The sequence below is a fragment of the Balaenoptera acutorostrata genome, chromosome 9 (genome assembly GCF_949987535.1).
Source record: "Balaenoptera acutorostrata chromosome 9, mBalAcu1.1, whole genome shotgun sequence".
NCBI lineage: Eukaryota > Metazoa > Chordata > Mammalia > Artiodactyla > Balaenopteridae > Balaenoptera > Balaenoptera acutorostrata.
This window is the reverse complement of record NC_080072.1, coordinates 26,741,070-26,765,304: the sequence shown is the minus strand read 5'-3', so window position 1 is coordinate 26,765,304 and position 24,235 is coordinate 26,741,070. Positions and strand designations below refer to the sequence as shown.

General features: G+C 42.6%; 2 protein-coding genes across 7 annotated transcripts in view; one reads left to right on the top strand and one right to left on the bottom strand.

Moving 5' to 3' along the window:
* The window catches only part of TCP11L1 (t-complex 11 like 1), a 34,125-nt gene extending 18,736 nt beyond the window's left edge, over positions 1–15,389 (top strand). For all 6 annotated transcript variants that reach the window (XM_007181032.2, XM_007181033.2, XM_007181038.2 and 3 more), the window contains 4 exons: positions 1,973–2,169; positions 6,103–6,284; positions 7,995–8,167; positions 11,623–15,389. In XM_007181032.2, coding sequence (XP_007181094.2) covers positions 1,973–2,169; positions 6,103–6,284; positions 7,995–8,167; positions 11,623–11,825 — 755 coding nt within the window. In that variant the 3' untranslated portion in view covers positions 11,826–15,389. The remainder of the gene's footprint in view (positions 1–1,972; positions 2,170–6,102; positions 6,285–7,994; positions 8,168–11,622) is intronic.
* Positions 15,390–16,881: 1,492 nt separating this feature from the next.
* Positions 16,882–24,235, bottom strand: part of CSTF3 (cleavage stimulation factor subunit 3) — a 70,511-nt gene continuing 63,157 nt past the window's right edge. Inside the window, exons 17-21 of the mRNA XM_007181042.2 lie at positions 22,700–22,895; positions 20,389–20,542; positions 19,563–19,657; positions 19,359–19,419; positions 16,882–18,930 (exon numbers count right to left, since the gene is read on the bottom strand). Of these exons, the coding sequence (XP_007181104.1) occupies positions 18,728–18,930; positions 19,359–19,419; positions 19,563–19,657; positions 20,389–20,542; positions 22,700–22,895 (709 nt within the window). The 3' untranslated portion in view covers positions 16,882–18,727. The remainder of the gene's footprint in view (positions 18,931–19,358; positions 19,420–19,562; positions 19,658–20,388; positions 20,543–22,699; positions 22,896–24,235) is intronic.

The window sequence follows — 24,235 nt, the reverse complement described above, 5'->3', positions numbered from 1 at the left end:
ATAAGTAGGAGAGGAGAACAGAAATTTAAAAAAAGAAGTCCTAAATTAAATGGGTTTTTATGAAGACACCAGTTTGAGATGAATTGTATACTTGGCCTTGGTTTTAAAAACATGACAAACTTCTTAGGACTATTTAGCTCACTTTTCTCCCCTCTATGAGGTACGTCAAGAAATTTCACTTTGCTTCTCTTCTATATGCATAAATCTTCTGGTTTCGTACCCAGAAAAAGTCTCATTTTTATGAACCTCTCAGATGACTGCAGGAAACAGATAAATTAGAATCCAAACTATGTTTCATTTCTAGGGTGCTCTTTTGGTCTCTGCACTGGCAGCTGATGTTCTAAGTGAATTGCAGTCTTCAGTTCCAATTTATTACGAGTTCCGTTTAGCCTCTAAGTTTGCGGGTCACAAGATGAAAATGGCAGTCTCTGGATAGATTGTGTTGCCTGACCAGAATCAGGTCAGCAGTTGCTCATCCAGCCCCAGGCAGAGAAGTTGGAACTGGTCCTGAGGGCCAGGAGGAGGCAAGAAAGGGCAGAGTTGAAGGAGCAGTACTAGAAGATTGGTTAGTGTCTACTGTGTACTAGGCTTGTGTCAAGGGTGTATCTGTGTTGCCATAGGTGACCTCATAGTAAGCCTATGAGGTAGGCACTATTTTTTAAACCAGATTTACAGATATGGTAAGAGATTTTGAGAGTTTTTTTTTTTTTATTTTGGCTGTGCCAGGCGGCATGCAGGATCTTAGTTCCCTGACCAGGGATCAAACCTGTGCCCCCTGCATTGGGAGCTCAGAGTCTTAACCACTGGACCGCCAGGGAAGTCCCCAGATTTTGAGATTTTTGATCAGAATTGATGACCACACAGCTCCCTTTCTCAACCGGTATTTTACTGCCCCTCAGGAGAAACCAGGGTTGCAGTTTACAGGCTGAAGAGCCTTTGTATGAGGGCCAGGTGCGGACAGCCGGGGCCCAGTCGCTGAGCCGGTCCGAGTCTAGTGCTTATCACTCACGGCATGAAAGCCGAGGTTTTCCAGAGCTGGCCGCCTACAGGATGCTGTCTGCAGAGGCTGAAGGGAGAGCAAAGCTCGGAACCAAGAGCTCGTCGTGATCAGCATGTGGGCAGAACCAGAGGTGTGTCCTGTTGCAGCGGTGAAGAGTGGACTCCAGCCGTGCCCTCGGCTGCCCGTTTTGTTTTAAGGTGGCCGCCACTGGCAGGGCTGCCACCTATTCCAGGCCCTGTCAGAGGGGTGTTTGCTCAGACACTGTGGACAGAAACCTCATCTTCTCTCTCTCGTGTCCCTCAGAGTCCCTGGTGCATTATTCAGCTTAGAAAAGTAGGGGAAGCATGCTGGCGGATGAAAGACAACTGAGGTTCCCCCCACCCCCTGCAGTGCTCCAAACACTGCACAGTGTGCGTCAAACACGGTACAGAACTTACCCCGCCCCCCGCCCCCGCAAGGCTGAAAGTAAACGAGATTGATACGAGACTAAGATGTAGACAAGGACAAGCCTCATCTTCAGTGTGGAGGATACTTTACACTGGGAAACTCTAGTCAGTGTCTCATCCCATCTGTCTCTGGGCAAGAATTTTTGCATCTCACTGAGCTGGAGCTATCAGAGCTTCCAGCCACATATCATGCAGGAGTGGCCAGGGTAGGAGAGAAGAAAGTGGAGGTCTGTTGAACATCCGAGGTGGCATTTATATCCACTGTCGTGGTTAGTCCTCACAGCAGCCAGTGAGGTGGTGGTGGACATTTCTTTGTATTAAGAATTTTGATAGTCAGACTGACTATGACGTATCTAAGAACACTCAGCTGGTAACTGGCAATCTTGTGACGTGAACCGAGGTCTATTTGATTCCAAAGTCCATACTTTATACTTTACCACAGTTCCAGGATGATCTTCCCTAAAGTAATTCTGGGAAGCATCCGTCCAGAGCGTTCCAGTAATGTTCGAAGCCTTGCTTTTCACAGATTCTCTGGACTTTGTCACCCAGTGGCTGGAAGAAGCCGCAGATGACCTTATGAATCAGAAGTGTAGAAATGCCCTGCCGGCTGTGGGAGAGGCCTCTGGCTCTGGGGACGGTCCCGGGCCAGATCCTGTTGCTGTCCAGAATTATGCATACCTGAAGCTTCTGAAGTGGGACCACCTCCACAGACCTTTCCCCGAAGTAGGTGCTCCAGAGCAGTCTGACTGCTCATTTCTTTTTTGTGCTGCTGAACTTTAAAAAAAATAATAGTTACAATTCACATACCAGAAAAATCTCCCTTATAAGTTGTATAATACACTGGTTTTTAGTACATTCACAGAGTTACGCTTCCATTACCACTGTTTAATTTCAGAACATTTCCGTCACCCAGAAAGAAGCCCTGGACCCATTAGCATTCACAGCCCTCCCCCCACCCCCTGGCAACCATTAATCTTCTTTATGTCTCTATGGATTTGGCCTATTCTGGACTTTTCGTTTAAACGGAATCATGCAATATTGGCCATTTGTGTCTGGCTTCTTAGCATGAAGTCCATCCATGTTGTAGCATAAATCAGTACTTCATTCTTTTTAAGTTTTTTTTATTGTGTTAAAATATGCACAACATAAAATGTACCATTTTTAAGTGTACAGTTTAGTGGCACTAAGTACGTTCACATGACTTTGCGGCCATCGCAGCCACCCATTCATGGAACAGACTGGAACCCAGTACCCTTTAAACACTAACTCCTCATTCCTCCCTCCCCCGGTTCCTCTGTGTTTCTGAATCTGACTACTTCAGCTACCTCATATGAGTGAAATCACACAGTATTTGTCCTTTTGTGACTCGCTTATTTCACTTAGTATAATATCTTCAAGGTTCATCCACGATGTTGTTTGTGGCAGCATTTCTTTTCAAGGCTGAATAATATTCCATTGTATGGCTATACCCCATTTTGCTTTATTCATTCATCAGTTGATGGACAGCTGATGGGCTACTTTTGGGCTGTTGTGAATTGTGCTGCTCTGAATATTTGTGTACAAGTTTTTGTGTGGCCATGTGTTCTCAGTTCTCTTGGGTATGTACCTAGGATTAGAATTGCTGGGTCACGTGGTGACTCTTAAGTTTAACATTCTAAGGAACTGCCAGACTATTTTCCAAAGCGCCTGCTTCATCTTACAGTCCCACCAGCAGTGTATGGGGCTTCTAATTTGTGCTGCCGAGCTTCTGTCCTGTTTTTACTCATCTTGATGAAAACCCTAACAGTGACGGTGCTTTTCAGTTTTATCTAAAGAAACTTCTTCCCCTTCCATGCAGAACAATATATATATTTTTAAATTTATTTATTTATTTTATTTATTTATTTTTGGCTGCATTGTGTCTTTGTTGCTGCGTGCGGGCTTTCTCTAGCCGTGGCTCGCGGGCTCTAGGCACGTGGGCTTCAGTAGTTGTGGTACACGGGCTTCATGCTCCGTGGCATGTGGGATCTTCCTGGACCAGGGCTTGAACCCGTGTCCCCTGCATTGGCAGGCGGATTCCTAACCACTGCACCACCAGGGAAGCCCAGAGCAATATTTTTTTTCTTTGTATGTTTTTTGTAGTAAGTGCTTCTAACTGCAGGAGTCCTTTAAGGAGATGACTAACGGGGGATCCCCCCAGCAAATAGCTGGTTTGGCGTCTAGACTCCCCCTCTTTTTTGAGGGCACTCAGGCTTCTTATCTCTAGCCTCAGATCCTGCTACTTCTCTAAGTTTCTTTCTCAGTTCCTTATTTTTCTTTTTAAGACGTTGTGAGCCTAAGGTTTCACCTCTTGCCTCTGAGTTCCCTGTTTTGTGCCAGAGCAGGCTCTAAAGGGGGTATTGAAGTGGGGGTGGGGAGCTTCCTTCCTGCAGAGTGACATGCTCTCTCCTCTCTCCTGCAGACATTTCTCTTAAAAAATAGACGTGGGGGACTTCCCTGGTGGCGCAGTGGTTGAGAATCTGCCTGCCAATGCAGGGAACACGGGTTCGAGCCCTGGTCTGGGAAGATCCCACATGCTGCGGAGCAACTAGGCCCGTGAGCCACAATTACTGAGCCTGCGCGTCTGGAGCCTGTGCTCCGCAACAAGAGAGGCCGCGATAATGAGAGGCCCGTGCACCGCGATGAAGAGTGGCCCCCACTTGCCGCAACTAGAGAAAGCCCTCGCACAGAAACGAAGACCCAGCACAGCCATAAATAAATAAATAAATAAATAAATAAATAAATAAATAAACCCGAAGTTAAAAAAAAAAAAAAAGATGTAACACTCAAGATTTAAGCTTTAAAAAAAAAAAAAAAAAAAGCCGTGGGGAAAATGGTGTTTTCACTGGGGACAGATGTCTACTCTCAGAATTGATCCTTGGAAATCCTTTGCGTCCTAAACCCAAGTACGGCATACTGCTAGGAGGCCGCAAAGCAAGGATGCTGCCCTGTAACAAAATGAAGTCAAAAAAGAGACTGGTAAAGCCTCTCTGTTTAACAATAGAGGAGTCTCCCTTCAAAGATGGTTTTTACTTCTTAGGGAGAATTCTGAGCTAAGACTCCACATTGTTAATGTCTTGATTTGGTGTGTCAGTTTCGTACAGCAAGACCGGTCCTTAAAGTTTATTTGATTAATCTGTAAAAACTCAGATCAGAAGTCATATCTCCTCAGCCTTTCCACTTCCCTTTACCTCACCCCACACAGGGGACTTTGGCCTGGCAGGGCCTGGGCCTGTCTGTAACACAGGGACGCCGTCATGGAAATTCACTCACTGACTACTTTCCAGGTGTTATCTGTCATTCCTACTTTTTCTACTTATCGTTCATTTTTCTCTTTCTTTATTCATGCGCCAGTTCTTGAGAGCCTCCTTTGTGCTGGATACTGAGGGGGATACTGAGGTGAATAAGTGTATTTCTCCCCTCCTTCCCTCCTGTGCCCTGGATGGGGTGGCTGGTTGTCTGGTTGGCCCAGGACTGGGAATGGGAGTGGGGAGGGGGTAGTGTTCACAGGACTTGGGAGTTTCAGTTTTTAAACCAGGCCACGCCCGGAAAAACTGGGATGAGTTGGCCCCCTGTGTACCTCATTACTCTTTTCCGTCTAATGATGTAATTCCTATTTATTGAGTGCTGGCTCTGCCAGCCACTTTATTATTATCTTTCTTTTTTTAATACATTTATTTATTTATTTGTTTATGGCTGCGTTGGGTCTTCATTGCTGCACGCGGGCTTTCTCTAATTGTGGCTAGCAGAGGCTGCTCTTCATTGTGGTGCGCGGGCTTCTCACTGCGGTGGCTTCTCTTGTTGTGGAGCACGGGCTCTAGAGCACGCGGGCTTCAGTAGATGCCGCGCGTGGGCTCAGTAGTTGTGGCTCGTGGGCTCTAGAGTGCAGGCTCAGTAGTTGTGGCTCATGGGCTTAGTTGCTCCGCGGCCTGTAGGATCTTCCTGGACCAGGGATCGAACCCGTGTCCCCAGCATTGGCAGGCGGATTCTCAACCACTGCGCCACCAGGGAAGTCCCAGCCACTTTATATACATGGTCTTTTTTCATCTTTCTTTCTTTCTTTTAAATTTTTATTGGAATATAATTGATTTACAGTGTTGTGTTAACTTTCTGCTGTACAGCAAAGTGAATCAGTTATACATGTACATATATCTACTCTTTTTTAGATTCTTTTCCCATATAGGTCATTACAGAGTATTGAGTAGCATTCCCTGTGCTATGCAGTAGGTCCTTAATAGTTATCTATTTTATATAGAGTAGAGTGTATATTGTCAATCCCAGTCTCCCAACTTATCCCTCTCCCTTTTTTTCATCTTTAAAACAGCACTGTGAAGGAGGAATCCCCATTTTGCCTAGGGCTCAGAGTGTTGAAGAAACCTGCATGAGGTTGTGCTGCTATTAAATGATGAAGTCTGGATTTACACCCAGTCTGGCTCATGTTGTACTGCAGCCTTCCTAAGGGAGAGGGGCGCTGTGGTGGAAGAATTCACACCTGACTCCCTTATGGCCGGCTCTGAAAGGACTAGAAAATCCTCAGGGGAACTTCAGAGGCCTCCGTATGGGCTGCGGCCCCACTGCCCTCTGCCGGTCACAGCCCAAACCTGCAGCTCAGGATGATTTCTGTTTTATTCATTGCAGACAGTTTTGATGGACCTTTCTCGCTTCCAAGAGTTCCAGCTCCAGCTGGAGCAGCTGACCGTCCTGGGGGCCGTGTTGCTGGTCACGTTCAGCATGGCAGCCCCAGGAATTTCCAGCCGGGCCGACTTCGCTGAGAAACTCAAGATGATTGTGAAGATTCTGCTCACAGATATGCATCTGCCGTAAGTGACAGAGAGCTGTGGCGACCAGGGCCTTCAACAGATGGTGGGAGGCAGCGGGGGGCAGGGAGCAGACTGAAGCGGGGGTCTGCGGTGTAAGGCAGAATCGGGGGCACTCGCCAGAGACTGAGGAGACCTGGCAGTGCAGCGCAGGATTTACTCAGGGTCACACGGTCAAGGTTAGAGTCCGCTCCAGGGCTGATTAGCGAGGCTCTAGGACAGTGGCTTTCAAATGTTTGTGACCAGGATGCATAGTGAGAAATTCACCTTCTGTGGTTACGGTGCATACTTGGACACACATGTAACTGCAATAAAAACTTGACAAAGTGAAACTTACCCAACTGTCCTTAATACTTCCTGATATTTCTATTCTATTCTTGTTCCATTAAAAAGAAAAAAAATACTGGTTGCTACCCAGTGAATTGCTTTCATAATCAACTAAAAGTTTGGTCAACACAGTCCTAGGGAAAGGTCAAATAAGAAACAAGCTGCATTCCTCCAGAGTGTGTGAATGTGATTAAAGTTTTCTGCCCTTTGCACACTCCTCATAGACATTTTGTACTGAGTGTAAATGGCTTATTTATCAACCAGCACCAATCCACACTTGTGTGAGGGCAACTGCTTCTGCAGTGAAATCAGATTAGGTGATTTACGTGGTTTCCAGCATATAGAATATTTTTGAATGTTTCTAAGTAAACCTGTATCTGACAACGTCCACCTCAGAGGATTCTTCAAGTGGAATGTCCCCAAACCTTCTCCTCCTCCTTACAAAGTGGAGGAATTGGCTGCTGAGTTTGCACACAGCCTGCATGTGTTCAGTGCGATGAGGGGCGTGTCCACGAGTTGTGACCTGGGGCTCAACAGTCTTGACTCAGGCCTGCAGGGTGTTTGCTGAGGCAAGGCCTGGCCTGAGGCCCTTGCACAGGTGTAGCCCTGGGCTGTCACCTAGGTCCCCCTCCAGTAAAACTGCTCTGCCAAAGCTACTGAGGAGGAGGGCCTGTCCGGCGCTTCCTTGGGAGGCCAGCCCTGCCTTGTCCACCCTGGCCCCAGCAACAAGTCCTGGGGCTCTCACATTTGCTCCCGCTCATTCTACTGTACACAGCCTCTAGATCCAGGACAAAGGCAATTGCCTTCTCAGACAACGCCCACCAGCACAAGGGCTCTCCACAGAGACTCCAGGGGAGCCCAGGAGCCCCAGGAAATCGAGGTGTGAATTTTAACTTTTAGATTTCAATTTTATTTGTTCTTTGAAAGTCGTTAATACACTGTGTTTCAAAAGCCTAAAGGGACAAAGTGGTATACAATGAAAAGTTTCTCTCCCACTCTGTCCCACGGCTACCACATTTCTGGTTTCTGGTGTGTTGCTCCAGAGGTGTCCAAGGTAGCCTAAGTCAGTTCCAGGGTTATTTCACCACTCAGATGCTAGCAAGAAGTTAGCTTTTAGATTGTTAGACCAGGCATAACCTGAGCCCTCCCCTTGCCACTGTTCTTTCTGGCAGAGAGAGACGGGTAGAGAGACAAAGTCCCCTGAGTTGGATGGATGCAGTCTGAGGGGTTCGGGGCAGGGAAGAGGCACAGTTTTCCCCTTGAACCCATCAGTCTGTGAATTGGTCGCTGTGACTCTCCCCAAGCGGGGGCTGGGAGGGGGGGTGGATGTGCACTTTGTTGATGGGCCCTTTCTTCACTGGCTTCTCCTTCCCTTCTCTGCTCAAGCTCCTTCCATCTGGAGGATGCCCTGACTACCGTTGGGGAGAAAGTCTGCCTGGAGGTGAGCAGCTGCCTTTCCCTGTGCGGGTTCAGCCCCCTCACCACGGACAAGGAGGCCGTGCTCAAGGGCCAGATCCAGGCCGTGGCCAGTCCTGACAACCCCATCCGCAGGATCGTGGGTACGTTTGGGCGAAGGCGGGACCAGGGATATGCCTGTGATGGGCTGGCAGACAGGCCCCTCTGCGGACATCTAGAAGGGTTTGATGGATTACGAGTGCCAGTGAGTGAAGAGAGAGTGATTATTCACCATAGTGCAATTAGGGCGACCCGAAGCTTTGGCCAAGTGACTAGGCAGCCATCACTGTCCTGAGGGCTCTGGCTTTGCAATCACCGGTCTTGGTTCAGAACCCTGCCCCATCCAGCACTGTGAGGTGGCGGGAAACAATATATTGGTCTCTGCCCCTGGCTCCTGGCACAGAGCTCCTGAAACTCTGGTAGTTTCCTCAGTGGTAAGAGCGCTAGGGGCATCTTTTTTTTTTTTTAGTAGCCTGGTAGGGGCATCTTTTGTTCTGGTGTTTGGTCTTTGACCTTGGCTCCTGACCCAGAGCTCCTACGTCCTTTGGAGTTTCCTGGGTGCTGGCAGTGTCTTGCGTTCTGAGTAGGTGACTCTTGATGGGCTCCTGGGTGGGGGCTGGTCACCCGAAAGACCAAGCCATGATTAGAAGCTTGGAACTTTCAGCCCCGCCCTCCATCCTCCAGAGAGAGGAGAGGGGCTAGAAATGCCTACATGATGAAACCTTCACAGAAATCCCCAAAGTACAAGGTTTGGAGAGCTTCTGGTTTGCTGAACACATCCGTGTAGTGGACGGGTGGTGCGCCCCAGCTCCGCGAGAACAGAAGCTCTTGCCCTCGGGACTCTCCCCGACCTCACCCTATGTATGCCTTCTTCCGACTCTTCATTTGTATCCTTTATCAGATCCTTTATTATTTAATAAACTGGTAAACCTAAGTAAGCGTTTCCCTGAGTTCTGTGAGCTATTCTAGCAAATCATCAAAATCCAAGGGAGAGGACGTCATGGCAACCTCCGATTTGTAGTCAAGTCAGAAGTTGTGGATGACCTGGGGGCCTCCTCCTTGTGATTGGCTTCTGAAGTCGGGGGCAGTCTCGTGGACCTGAGCCCTTAACCTGTGGGATCTGAGGCTATCTCCACGTAGTGTCAGAACTGAGTAAAATTGTAGGACGCCCAGCTGGGGTCACAGAGAATTGCTTGGCGTGGGGACCCTTCTCCCCCAGATCTGGAGTCAGAAGCGTTTTGAATGTGGTAGTGGCGCGAGGGTAAGGGAGAAGCATAGCTGTAGTACAGGGCTAGGACGGGTTTTCTTTACAAGCACTTACTGTGTAGCTTGAGCAAGTGACGTGATATTTGAGTTTCATCATCTCTGAAAAGGGGGTAATACCAACACCTGCAGGGTTGCTGAGAGGACTGCAGGTGATAAGATATGTAAGGTGCTTAAGCAGAACCTGGCAGCACATAGGGAGGCCTCACTAACGAGTTGCAGCTATTAAAAATATTACTCCAGACTTCCCTGGTGGTCCAGTGGTTAAGACTCTGCACTTCCAGTGCAGGGGGCATATATATATATATATATATATATATATATATATATATATATAACTCTGCTATATGAGCTGTTACTTTCCATCATCACTGGTTGATTCTGTTCACTACATCTAATATTTAATTTTTACATCTAATACATCTAATATTTAATTTTTTAAATTATTGTCATTTAATTAATTGTAAAGTCCTTCCTTAACTTCTTTATGAACTCAGATAGATGTTCATCTTATAAATAATGAAAAGTTAGCAGGCTTCAGGCAAAAGCAGAATGATCTGTGGTTATCAGATTCTAGGTTGGAGTAGAGGCTGAACCAGTGACATGGGTGTGCTTCTAATACCATGACTTTTTAAAATTTCATCTCAGGCCCGCGTTAGTCACAGTTTCATCTCCAGGTCCCTCAGGAGGACCCTCCTGATGCTGCAGGGCCCTCGGACTGTCGAGATCATTGTTGTCAACCGGGGTGGGGATGTGGGGAAGTGCTGCGAGGAGACCACTGGCTACTAAGCTGCTCCCTTAGTCCTGTCATCTAGGTTGTTTAGTCACAGCCAGTTAAGTGTGTTACTGGACTCCAAAGGATGTAAGTCAGTTGCACCTGAGAAGGTTCCCTAGGGCATGAGGTGGGTGTGAAGTTTGAAAACGCTTATTTAATATAAATGCCGCTATTGCTTTTGTAATAAAATCTTCAAGGTGCGGCTTGCACACACACTTTTTTGGCAGCTGAGGGTACACAGGAAAGTGCAAAAATATCATAGCAGGGGGTGGGCTAAAGAACCATCAAACTAAATGATTCCTCAGAGTAGGACAAGTTGCCCACAACTCCATGGCCTTCATTGCAGGCTTTGGAGAAGGAGGCTTAGGCTTCTTTCATGTGGGCTTATGGGAAAATCTAGATCACAAGCCAATAGTGCTGGAGTCTTCTTTTTTTTTTTTTTTTTAAGTGCTTAGTTAATTAATTATTTATTATTTATTTTTGGCTGTGTTGGGTCTTCGTTTCTGTGCAAGGGCTTTCTCTAGTTGTGGCAAGCGGGGGCCACTCTTCATCGCGGTGTGCGGGCCTCTCACTGTCGTGGCCTCTCTTGTTGCGGAGCACAGGCTCCAGACGCACAGGCTCAGTAGTTGTGGCTCACAGGCCCAGTTGCTCCGCGGCATGTGGGATCTTCCCAGACCAGGGCTCGAACCCGTGTCCCCTGCATTGGCAGGCAGATTCTCAACCACTGCGCCACCAGGGAAGCCCAAGAGTCTTCTTTTTTTTAAATAAATTTATTTATTTATTTATTTTTGGCTGTGTTGGGTCTTCGTTGTTGCGCACGGGCTTTCTCTAGTTGCGGCGAGGGGGGGCTACTCTTTGTTGTGGTGCGCGGTCTTCTCCTTGCGGTGGCATCTCTTGTTGGGGAGCACAGGCTCTAGGCGCGCGGGCTTCAGTAGTTGTGGCTCGCGGGCTTAGTTGCTCCGCAGCATGTGGGATCTTCCCAGACCAGGGCTCGAACCCATGTCCCCTACATTGGCAGGTGGATTCTTAACTACTGTGCCACCAGGGAAGTCCCTTTCTCTTCTTTTTTGAACTTGCATTTCCTGCTTTATTTTTCCTCCCACTTTTTATATGATCTTAAACAATGGCTAATGTTGGTCTCAGTGTGCCTTGCTCTTCTGAGAGCAGAACCTGGCAGCACTCTAATCTCCCCTTAATCGTTCATACATTTATCCTTGCTTTCCAAGTGTATTTTGGGCTTTGCCTGGTGGCCAGGCCTCATGGCAGGCACTGTGCTGGGTGCTGGGGAGAGAACGATGAATAAGATGAGCATGGTCCCACCCCGTGGAGCGGACCAGCTTTGTGGCGGTGGGGGGGGTACAGTACAAATGGGATGAATGTTCAGAAGTGGGAGGTGCCTCAGGATGGTCAGGGAAGACTTTCCCGAAAAGGTGATGTTTAAGCTGAAAACTGAAGCATAAATAGAAGCTTGTAAAGTCACCCTGACCAAGAAGCAAACAACTGCATTCTTTTCTATCGCAGATTCCCGAGTCCTGACCTTCTTAGAAACCTACCTTGTCTCCAGTCATCAGAAGCCATTGCCCACAGCCCCAGGGGGATTAGGTCCCGTTCAAACAGAGCTGGAGGAAGTTGCCATTAAGTTCGTGCGCCTGGTCAACTATAACAAGATGGTCTTCAGTCCCTACTATGATGCGATCCTCAGTAAGATCCTTGTCAGACCCTAACGCCTCTGCTCCCTACAGCAGCAGTTTTACCCACTGGACCTGTTCTCAGCTGTAGTGTTGCTTTGGAAAATGGCTGCTTAGTACATTTCTGTTTAACAGCACTGATGCCAAAAGGAAGAATATTGTGTATCACTGTTGAAAAGACTTGTTGAAAAATGTACCTAATTCTGTTTTGAGGGTTTGTGTTTATGAGTGCAAGTTTACAAATCAGAGAAGCTTTTCGTTATCGTTAGTTTTGTAGGTAGCACTCAGCTTTTAACGGGTGGACTGCCGTGTGTCTCCACTCACACTCTATCATGATCGTAGCTGCCTCGTCTCTCCCAGGAGCCTGGGACCTCTTCGTGTCATCTGGCTCGTTTTTCTTTCAGACACCCAGGAGTATCTGACAGCCACCCCAGAGTGAACAGAACCAGGCCGTGATGCGTTTAGACCCTTGCCCCTCTCCTGCCCAGCCCAGCCCTCCTCCTTCCAGGTATTTTGTGTTGGAAGGACTTTATATAGTCTTACTGCCTCCACACACCTCCTGCACCCACTATTTATTGCTTTCTCCCTGCCTGGGCTACCCGGAGGCCCAGAACCCTTTTGTTCTAGAGGAGAGTTATTTGATTTTAAAAAGCTTACTTGTTTATACAAAATTACTTCTGAGCCTGGATGATAGCAGTTGTGGGATCTAGAGAAAGGAAAATTCTGTGACTTTCATGCCTTGAAAGTCAAGGAGGAATATTTTTTTAAATATATGTTAGTGTAATATATAGAAGAGGACAGATGTCTAAAGTTTTTACTGAAAAGTTCACTCTGATACAATACATAGATGTATTGATTGGATTCGAATTCCAGCATTCGATTTAAGTGTTTTCAGGTAAAATAGCGGTAGCTCACTTATTTCTTGGATAACGAAGTTATAGGAAATCCCTGGTATTTATTGAGGAACTTCAGTGACCAGAATTCCTGACATATCCTGTGACTGAAAGGGTAGCTTGGCTCTCACAGGTGACCTGTTCTGTTAAAAAAAATAAAATGTGCGCACGTGCCTGTGTGTATTTTAGACAGGGATGCTTTGTTAGAAACAGAGCCATGAAGTTGTTGGGCGATCTCCAGTTGCCAGAATCCTGCAAGGAATCCCTTCATTCAAGCTGATGAGGGCTGGGGTGGAGCTGGGAACAGCGTTGGGGAAACATCCACCCTGTACACTGTGTAGTGATGTGAGGCTTCAAGAGGAGTGAAGGTTATACTGGGAATGTGATTTCTGCAAGTATTTGCTTCTAATATTTTTACTTGCAGTCAGAAGTGTATGCTGGGTTACGGGGTCAGAGGTCATATTAATAAAGTTTAGGCTGAAGGACAAATCCTCCAAGGTTTCAAAGAACAAAATCACATCTTTTGTAGCTTGTTCAATGAGGTCACCTCTGGAATCGTTTCTGGAGATAAGGCTGCGGTGGCAGGCAGCTGTGCTCACTGGTTGCAGAGGATGAGGTTCCTGGGGGCAGCACTCTTGCTTGCCTCAGCCTCAGTGTTTGGGTCCCTCCCTCCGCATCCAAGGATGCCGGAGAGGAGCGTTACCCTCACAGATGCAGGGTGGGCCACCAGCTCCTGCAGCCATTTTCCCTAAATCTCAAAGTTTCTTCATTTTGCTTTCTTTTGTAAGAGTTAACTCTTAGGTGGTTTTTTTCTTTCTTTGCCCTCGTGGGTTCCTACATAGACAGAGTGAAGTTTGAACAGTTTGAAATCTTGATGCGTATATAACAGGGAGCTTCACAGACTCCTGTGGCCCCCACTACCTCAGTGTCCACTGTGGAATTCTACAGAAGCCAGAATGAAGATGGCAAAGTTCAGAATCACAATATTCATATTGAATCGTTTTGTTGTTGCTCTTTGAAGATAAGTGAGCTAGTTTTCTTCCTGGAGTCTCATAGGATTATCACTAAGGGCCAGGAAAATTCATTTAGTTCATTTAGTCACTCAGGAAATATTTGCTAAGCATCTACTTAGAACTCCCCCCCTATGGCTCTCCCTCCAAGACAAAAATACCTTTGGCGTATAAATTATCCTTCAGAATTGAATTGGGTTATATACTGCATACTGATTGCATTTGATATGGTTTCCTGCCTAACAGGTTTGTGGAGAACATGTCTTTTGTGGAAGTGCTAAGTTTATTTGGCACTAGTATTTCACTGTAGGTGGGTAGAACTGATTGCCTTGAGAGTTGGGTTGATATCAGCAGGTCAGTTAGATTTCTTTAATAGTCTCCTGAATGAATGAATGAATGAATGTCTAGAGCGGTAACTGCTGCCTTGTCAGCCCTCAACTGATTGGGTGGATAGTGGGTGGATTCTCACTCTACATATATATATTTTTTAATCTTATTCTAAAGCAAGCTGTAAAATGTGATCGTTTATGTAACCCTTTATAAATATACTTCAGGTAAGAGTTACACTGATATATCTTACTGATTAATGCAGTGGACAGGTGTATAGGAACTTTTTTCTCTGTGAAGAGAAGTTATTAAAAAGTTTGACTCAATAGGCACATAACGTGCACATACTGGCTGACAATTCTGAATGGATTATTTAGCAGTTCTGTTTTTGTGGCTTATTTTACTTTCTCCAAAGTCTTAAGATAGCTGGGAATAGAGCAGCCTACTTTCCTGGTGAATTTCAAAGGGAGGGAATAGGTGTTTGCTGTTTGATTTCCAGTGACATTTTGGCATGCCCTGATTTCTATGTATAACATTTGTATTTCTTTTAATTTTGAGGCAGGGTGGTAGAGTGGAAAGACTGGGAGCTGTCAAGAAACCAGAGTTTTGATCCCATTTCTGTTATGTGATTAGCTCGAGCAAATCAGGACCCATTTCCTATAAAATGAAAGGACTGGATTTGACCTTACAAGCGCCTTTCCAAGTCTGACATTCTGTAGTAAATCTGACTGGAATAACTTAAGTAGACTGCAGTAGGATTGTGCAGAAAGTTCCTGATTTAGAGGAAGATCTGGGTTGAGTTTTTCCTCTGTTGCCTTCTTGCAAGGTCATGTGATGTTGGGCTAATTATTCTTCCTTGGGCTCCGTATTTTCACCCATAAAATGAGCATACTCCTAACTCACACTTCCTGTGAGGATTAAATTTGATAATGGATATTAGAATGCTTTGTACATGCAAAAGGACTATGAATGACTTTATTAGCAACAAAGGAGAGCATATAACCCTCTGCCTGTAGGTGCATATCTGTTATCATGACAGATTCGACTGTTGGTGCCCAACCTCCCTTCAGTCAAGCACATTTTACAGGCCTGTAGGGAAGGTTTTCCTCCTGTCCTGTCCCAAGACTGTTATTTTCTTTTACCATCTCTTCTGTGCTAGAGCTGCAATCTTACTTTTCTCATCTGCTGCCGTTCACTCCACCCCAGTGGTTTCTCCCCATTTCCACCTCTATATCATTTGAAGTAAATGAATGCATGAATGAACAAATGAGTGGATGACTGAATGGTAGTGGATGATGGGCTATGAAACTCATATTAAAAGGCACTATCTCATTGAAAACATAATCTAAATAAAGAATTACAATGATGTTTGCAATTGTGTATTTATATTGGGTTTTATATTGTATACCTATTTTAATGGATTGCCTTTTTATTCACAGTATTCAAAGCAGTTCATGGGATGGGGTAGGGGAAAACCTTTAGGCCTAAAAGCCTCTATTAACCTATCAAATGTTCACTGACACTTTCAGAAAAAGCTAGAAGTGTCAGAAACCTGAACAGGCAGAATTTTACTTAAAACTGCCCCTAGTGTGGGTTTCTGTCATACTGTGTTGCCTTCTGAACTAATCTATAGGCCTGATTTGATGGAATGTCACTTAATTTAGTAATCAGATGTGTCTGGAGTTGGTAGCAATAGTCAGATTTCACCATTATTGTGTTTGTTTTATCTGAACTAAACATTGAGAACCTTTAAGTGCAACTTCTGACTTAAAAGCAACCTTAAAATCGAAGTAACGCTTTTTTTTTCCTTTCTAATTCTTGTTGCCTCTGCTTTTTAAAGTACTGTCTGCTGTAAGCTCGAAGCAGAAATTTGGTCAGGGCTCAGACGGGGAAGAAAATTTAGTAAACTGAATTGGTTTTTTGGACTTTTATTCCCAGACACTGGTAAGCTCACTTCTGTTGAATATTTAAGTTTTTACTTAAATTAGTAATATGGTACCTGACTTTTGTTGCTTGGTATGAATTACCTTTCAAGACTTCTGAAATTTTTATTAAATGAAATATAACTTCACTTGCTGAACGTCACAGTCAAGTAAGAACTACCAACTTTAATGAAGTTTGCTTTGGGAACTGAAATGTAAAAACCAAAATTTATGAGAAGCCCGCGCACCGCATCGAAGAGTAGCCCCCCGCTCGCCACAACTAGAGAAAGCCCACGTGCAGCAACGAAGACCCAGCGCAGCCAAAAATAAATAAATAAATAAATTTATTATTTTTTAAAAAAGCATATCCAATAGAGGATTATAAAATTACCAAATAAATTAATAATTATTGCCCAAGGTCAATATGCTGACAAAAGTGGTATATTTTTTCATTCTTTTCCAGTGGTACAATTTGATCAGTTTTATATTTACTAGGTAGCTATAACCTTTTACTTTACTATGTGTGGCAACATAGATAAAACCTCTCGTTTGAAATTCAGTGCTAAAAGCCAGAGTTTGACTGGTTTTTGTTTAGGAAGCATTTATGGTCCTTAAATTTTATCCAGTTCTAGAATTGTGGGGAGATGCTGTCATTGTTTTTATAAAGAGGAAAGATATGGATATCTTTTGGTAATTTCTCTGGGTCCAGCAATATGGATATATGAGAGTCCTTGGACATGTAGGACTGGCTATATATACCATGAGAGTCTACAGATAGATTTCCAAAAATAATTTCAGATTTCTAACATCATGCTACTTGTTCACTATGTTTACAAAAGGAATTATCAAACATTCAGACAAAATCATAATAAAAACTAAAAGTTCATATATATATATATATATCAGGTAGAACATTAGAAAATATTTTCTTAAGAAATAATCCTTTTTAAGTTTAAAGGTCATATAATTTCTAGGGGAAAAAGTCTTAGAAATAAATGTAGTAGGAGCAATTGTAATACACATAATGGCCTTAACGGTCCTTAGTAGCACTTTTCCCCAAGGTAGGTAGGGGTGTGCGTGTGTGTTTTCTTATTACAATGCTAAAAAAAAAAAAAAAAAAGCATTTTCCATAATCAATCACGTGGCTTTCTTTTGTCACATGGGAACACTGTTACAGACCATTACAGGTATTTGAAACCATTTTGTCTTCTTCAATACACTACCCAAAGATAGCACTTCAGGAAAGATTCCATAGCTCTATATTTTAAAGTTTCTGCTATATGGTACTACTTATGCCTTTCAGATTGTTTTGTTGATAACCATGATATTAAAAAAAACCCACACAGCTTGAAAATGATACTTCTTAGGAAGATAACAAAATCTGAAGTAGAGGCAGCTGACTTTGTTTTGAGGAAATTTTTCTCAGCTTTACTGGGAAAATACTGGAGACATATGCTGTGATCAACTTAGGTAAATATAACCTTGCTATGTATAAACTTATATAAGAAAGTGATTCAAGATAACCTTTTATTATAGGTTTTATAGAAATATTTGAAGCTGATATTTAATCACACTTGAATTCAAATTCTAAATTGTGTACCCATTATGCAAGATTGTCTCTTTATAGCCTTCCTACTTTTCCTCTTTTTTCCTTATTTTTAGCTTTTATTCTGAATCACAATCCTTAGGCTCAACTAGTTGTTGGTCTAGTTTTCTAGAAATGAGTGAAGAGGAGGTAACGTTGCTAAAAAAGAGCAAAACTTAATTCTTCTGACTTTTAATTTTTATGGTAAGTTTTGCTCACTGTAGCTAGTTTTTGGTTACTCGGCTGTAGTTTTCCTTTAATGCTGTCTTTGTTTAGCTGATGAAAAAAATGTTCTTGAACACTGAGCACTTTTTGAAATATATTTATGTGAGAGCAAGACAGTGAGTGGTTAAAGGAATTCCCACACTTATGTTGCTTTTAAGAGACATGAAAGATAAAATATCTCAATCTATCTCACTCAGATTTAATTTGGGAAAAATGCATTCATATTTGAAAATTTCTAAAATGTTTAATTTGCTTCTTAAAAATGGATCCCTCATGTTTTCAAATAGTAGCAAAAAAGACCAGGAAAGGACAACAGTTAAGTGTATATATAGTAAATACAGGATGACTTTTCCTTACATTGTTGACATTTATTTTTAAACAAACAAACAGTATTGGCTAAATAACATAAGTAGCTATTTCAAATAAAATCTGAATGAAAGCAGCAGCAGGAGACATGACTTTTTTGAGATCCTTTTATTTTTTAAAGGATTGTTTTTTAAAATTTTAAACTACAAAACCGATTCCGTACATTCTGCCATAAATAAAACAAACAATAAGGCAGGACTCTACATAAGCAAACCAAGAACAGCTGTTGTTTTCAGAAAATGTGATAAAATGCTTTACAATCATAAGCCATCCAGTTTTTAAAATAAAACTGTTGAAAACCCACAAGTCTTCAAGTGGTACATACAAGACACCCTTGAAGCGGGAACAAAATGTGGTTCTGCCACTTTGTACTGTTCTCACATTTTTGAAAACCTAATTTTGCTTAGAGCATAGGTCTGTTCCAAATCCTAAAATTCACATAGGTTGGTTGGTTTTTCTCAAGAAGCATATGAATAGAGGCACCAATGACAATACAACTTTGTTTCCAAGAACTTTGTAACAAAGCATTGTCTCTTTTAAACATATGACTTAAGAGGCAAAAGGAATCCTGGATAGGAGTTTTCTTTCAGAGGCAGGTTCTGTGCCTGCTTCACCGAATTCGCTTCTGCTGCCTTGCTCTGTAAATGTCATGAACAGGGGGAACGACAGCTCCCTTTTCCTCATCTTCATCTGAATCTTCGTTGGGCCTTTTGACAGCCTTGGTGAGTACTGCATTACTTTCCACCGGGCCATTGCCTTCTACAGCTAGCTCTGGGGCTCCTCCAGTAATGATCCTCACAGCTTCTTCAACTGCTATTGAAGCAAAACAAAAAGGACTGTTGTTGGAGGATGTTTAAAAGTATGCGACTGTGAAGGAATATGTATGTACTACTTTGGATACTTTATAATTTTGTAGCCTCCTATTAGGAAATTCTGAGATAGTACTACTGATACTATTGAATAAATAGTTTAAAGACAAAAAAGCTGCTGTTAAAATTAATAAAATTATTTTCATAAGCCAAACCTGATAGTGCATGTTCACATGAACAGAAAAGATAAGCTTTTTATGATGTTTTTCTTAGAAGAATAAGAACATGAACAAGCCTCTCTGTACCAAAGAGGGTCTGGATCACTCCTAGGTGTCACTGTACTTCTGCAAGATGGCTGGCTGGTTTTGGAAACTTCCTGCCTAGGAAACAACAATGTGAATTCCACTCTAGAAATGGAGGCTCATCACTTACTATTTGGTATCTTGCATCTTCGGAAAATTTCCATCAGTTCATCCACTTGTACAAAAGGACCCTATTTTGATACAAAGAAAATTTAATCCCCAATAATCTGACAAAAGAGCCCTACTTTGTATTTCCCATGATACAAGAGAAAAAGCACACAATTACTATAATTACCCATAGAGCAAATATCTATCATGAAAATAGTGAACAAACCTGGAAACAAATAGGAGGAGGGAGAAGTTTCATTAAAACAACTGCTGCAGGTGGTACTGGGAACACTCCACCCGGGACAGGGTGTAAGCCCGGAGCTGTAAAAGAAGAGTAGGGATCAAATGGGATGGAAGAGTTTCTACACATGTAATGAACTAACGTAAGTAATTTGTACATAAATTACTATGTACAGATAGTCTATGTTGCTTTGTTCTGGACATCTTAAAATGTTTTTAGAGCTTTATATGTTTGACCAAACTCAAGTGGGTGAGACAGTGAAAGCAGTCTCAACCCCATGGCCACTGGGAGGCAGAAAAGTAAACAAGTGACTTTGCATAAGACAACCCAGGGGCTGAGCTAGTCAGTTTTTGTCACAAATCATGCCTAAGCCTCACAAGTCATTTTTTCAGCAATCCCATTTAAAGTCAGTTATACAGTAACATATTTAATCATAAGGGCCTTGTTCAAATAGAATCCAGAGAGGCTACTACCCATTAGTAAGTATAAACGATACCAAACAACATCACCACAGTAAGTTTCCAGCTGTGCAGGTAATCTGTATGTAGCAGCATTTCTGAAAACTGTCTTAAGTATCACTGCCAAAATGGGTTACTGCAATCTGGATCAATGAGGTTTTGTTTTTTTCTTTTTTAAGACATTTTAAACTCATCTTGGTTCAAAGATTACAGCCAAACCACCTGTCATAGTGACCCTGAGTCTAATTATTAACCTGCAATGGAAAGGTCACATTACTTTGCCCCCCACACCTCTCCAGTTAAACCAACAAACAAACTGAGGTCTCAGTACTGGATCTAAAGTCATGGCTTACGTGCTAAATGTCGTGGCTGAAATGGAATCATCTGCTGAGTGTCTGGTTTAGGGTATTCTGGTTTTCTATCCACTTCATCTTTCAGAACAGGCACTATAGAAGGAGCTACAACTGGGTCTGGAATTATAGCTGCTAGCTTAGCACGGGAGACATCCTGAAAATGCAGAACAGAAGAATCCTAAACCTGAAAAAGGGACTTATAGAGTATAACTGCAATTCTACAATCTTGAGGATACACTGTGAATAACTGGGTTAAAACCATAGAGAGAATGGAGAAAGATAAGCGAGAACTTCCATGATAGTAAAGGTTCTTAACAAGGAAAGCTAAAGGGCTGTAAAGACCAGTGTTAAGAATCATTAGACTCAGTGTCGCCAGGTGGGACATTTGTAGGATAGATACAAGTTTTTGTAGGTAATACATACCAGGTAGAGGTGGGGTAATTTGGAAGAAAATCTGCGGTTTTAGATATTTTCCTGATATCTCCCTTCCACTAAAATTGAACATCATCTACCAGGTTCTCTAAGTGAAGAACCTGGATTAAGTAAGGTGCTGTTTCATGAAACCTAACATAAAGCTTATCATCACTTACATTAGTTCATAAAATTTTGCTAATGAAATGAAAAATTACTCCCAACATACTGTTATAGGGGAGAAGGAATGTTTGTTGAGCAACCACTATTTGTCAGTTTTTGCCATTTATTCCCTCTTTGAGGAGGCAAATAGTAACACCTCCATTTTATAGAAGGGGCTGACACTCAAAAGAGGTTCTGCTGTCTCCAATGTTAGATGGCTAAGAAGTAGAGAGAGGATTTGAGAGCACAGGCCTCTCTGACCTCACACCCATCCAGTCTTCTTTTCAGTGTCCCAGCAATGCCTGCCAGGGCCGAGAGCAACCTTCTGAGATATGTCAAAGGGAGCAACATGCTACCTATTAAAGAGGCCCTATCCCAGAGAAGTTCCTCTGCTACAGGTAACCAGTGTCAATCTGTCTAAAACCAAAAGAGCCTCTTTTGCCACCATCAAGGGATATAAGAGAATTTCATATTCTCAAAATTTGCTCATATGCATTTGGTGGCAAATCTAAATGAGTATGCCTACTGGGAATTACTTTTTTTTCTTTTTTTCCCTCTCTCACTTATGTGTGACACACAAAAGCATAATAATCCTTTCCAAATAAACAAAAGAACAGAAACAGAAATACAAGATGGAAAATTCATATTCAAGAAGTAGTTCTACTTAGATATTTTCATTAACTTCCTTAATTTCCATTTTCATCTTGGCAAAGTTGAAATAGCCTAAAAATTCCACATAATAGTCTTAAAATGTCTTTGGCTTTTCATTAAGAAGTAGTTAAACCAGAAGCAGAACCTGCTGATCCCTGAGCAGTAACCCCTTAGTTCAGAATAGGAACATGGGGCTGGCACACAACTGGAGCTTCCATTAATGAAAAGGTCTGAAGTTTATTTTAATCTGGTTTAGCCAGTGAGACCCAGGCTAAAAGAGGGCAGTGAGGAAATACAGAATGATGGCGAGGAACATCCTAATGCTGGTTGGCTTAAGGGGACCAATCTAGGACTCTTGTGGATATAGCTTCCCTTTGGATTTCCATCTTAGTCTTTGTTCACATGACACAGAAAAATCAAGAAATGATAGAACAATGGTTTTCTCAGCAAGGGCTATTTCTAGGAGTGTGTAAACATTAATCTTTCCTCTTGGCCTGAATGAGTTCAGGTTCCAGATTTGTTTCCTTATGACTCAGTAGTCCAAACAGAAGAGTTCCATTCCTAGATAAGCTAATTTCCTAAAGGGCCCCACTGAAGGAGCCCTGTTTTAAAGATACAAATCCTTCAAGGAACTTTATGGATTTAATAAGCTATAATGTTTCTTCATTATATCTACAAAATATATAGCAGGAATTACTATATATGATCTCCTGTCAAAACACACACATCAGTCTTAAGAGCTATTAGAGAAAAACTAACCTAAGTGACATTCAGATTTTCTTTTGTTTTTCTTCCTTCACCCACCTCCTCCATCTGCCCACAAGACATAAGATATAACGCATTAACAATTTCCAGGAAGAAAGTTTGTTAAATCTCATTTTAATTCTCATTTTGTTCAGTACTGTTGATACTCAATATTTCACAAACCCAAGGAAAATCCCTGAACTTTTTTGTATCCTGCAAATCTATTCTAAAGCTAGATTAATTTCTATTTCAGAAGTTACTTTAGAGTGAAGTTTATCCATGAACTATTCTAAAACATTAGGAAAGTAAAGACACTACACACATCTTGAGCCCAAGTACATACCTTATACCCAAGCGCTTTTAGTTCACTTGCAGAGCAGGGATATAAATCCATGAACTTGTATCTATCTACCAGTAAAGCTGTTTCTTTGCCTTCATACTCTTCTTTGAATGCTGTAAACCGTCTTTTCTCCACTTTGAGTATACTAGCTAGATCACCAATATTACTTTCAAAAGCTAAAAATCGGGCCCAGATTTCTCTGTAAGAAAATAAATATCATCAATACTTTACTATTCTGGGTTTGGGGCTTAGAAAAAAGCTTTAAGTTCCCTTCCTCCCTTTTTTTAAAAAAATTATACAAGTCTCTCTTTTTATATTATAAAGATTTCCAAACTTCAGAAAAAGAGTAGTATAATGAATACCTATATACCATAACCTAGATTTAATCATTATTCTTTGCCATATTTGCTTCATCTTGTTTTTGCTTAAGTATTTGAAAGTAAATTACAGTCATCATAACCCTTCACCCTAAATATTTTCAAATTTAAGGCTTTTTTTTGAGTTTTTACTTATTTAGCATACCTTCCTATCCTTTGTGGCCAGTAAGAGAGACATTTACACTAGAGAGAGTAAACTCTAGGTGGAAGAGTTGAAAAAGGAACCTAGACAGAGTTCCAGTTTCTCCTGAATGATGTGGCTTCACCATCTTGCAGTGGCATGAATTAAAATGTAGAATACATTCTTGGGGCAATGTATGAATAAAATTATATTTCGAAATCTAACATGCTCTCTATTTTTTCCCATTAATATGGATCGTTGGGGACAAATTTGTGCCGCACCACTTCTCTAACAGCCAAAATTAATTCTCTAAGACTCTACTTAAATGTCAGTAAGGCTCATGCAGCTCAATATCAAAAAAAAACAAACAACCCAGTCCAAAAATGGGCAGAAGACCTAAATAGACATTTCTCCAAAGAAGATATACAGATTGCCAACGAACACATGAAAGGATGCTCAACATCACTAATCATTAGAGAAATGCAAGTCAAAACTACAATGAGGGCTTCCCTAGTGGCACAGTGGTTAAGAATCCGCCTGCCAATGCAGGGGACACGGGCGTGAGCCCTGGTCCAGGAAGATCCCACATGCCGTGGAGCAACTAGGCCCGTGTGCCACAACTACTGAAGCTGTGCTCTAGAGCCCGTGAGCCACAAGTACTGAGCCCGCGTGCTTCAACTACTGAAGCCCGCACACCTAGAGCCCGTGCTCCGCAACAAGAAAGGCCACCGTAGTGAGAAGCCTGCGCATCGCAATGAAGAGTACACACAACTAGAGAAAGCCCACACGCAGCAACGAAGACCCAACACAGCCAAAAATAAATAATTTTTAAATAATCTTTTTTTAAAAAAAGAAAGGCTATTCACTCTGTGAAATTTTGGTTCATACAACTCTTTAAAAAAAAAAATCTACAATGAGGTATCACCTCACACCGGTCAGAATGGCCATCATCAAAAAATCTACAAACAATAAATGCTGGAGAGGGTGTGGAGAAAAGGGAACCCTCCTGCACTGTTGGTGGGAATGTAAATTGATACAGCC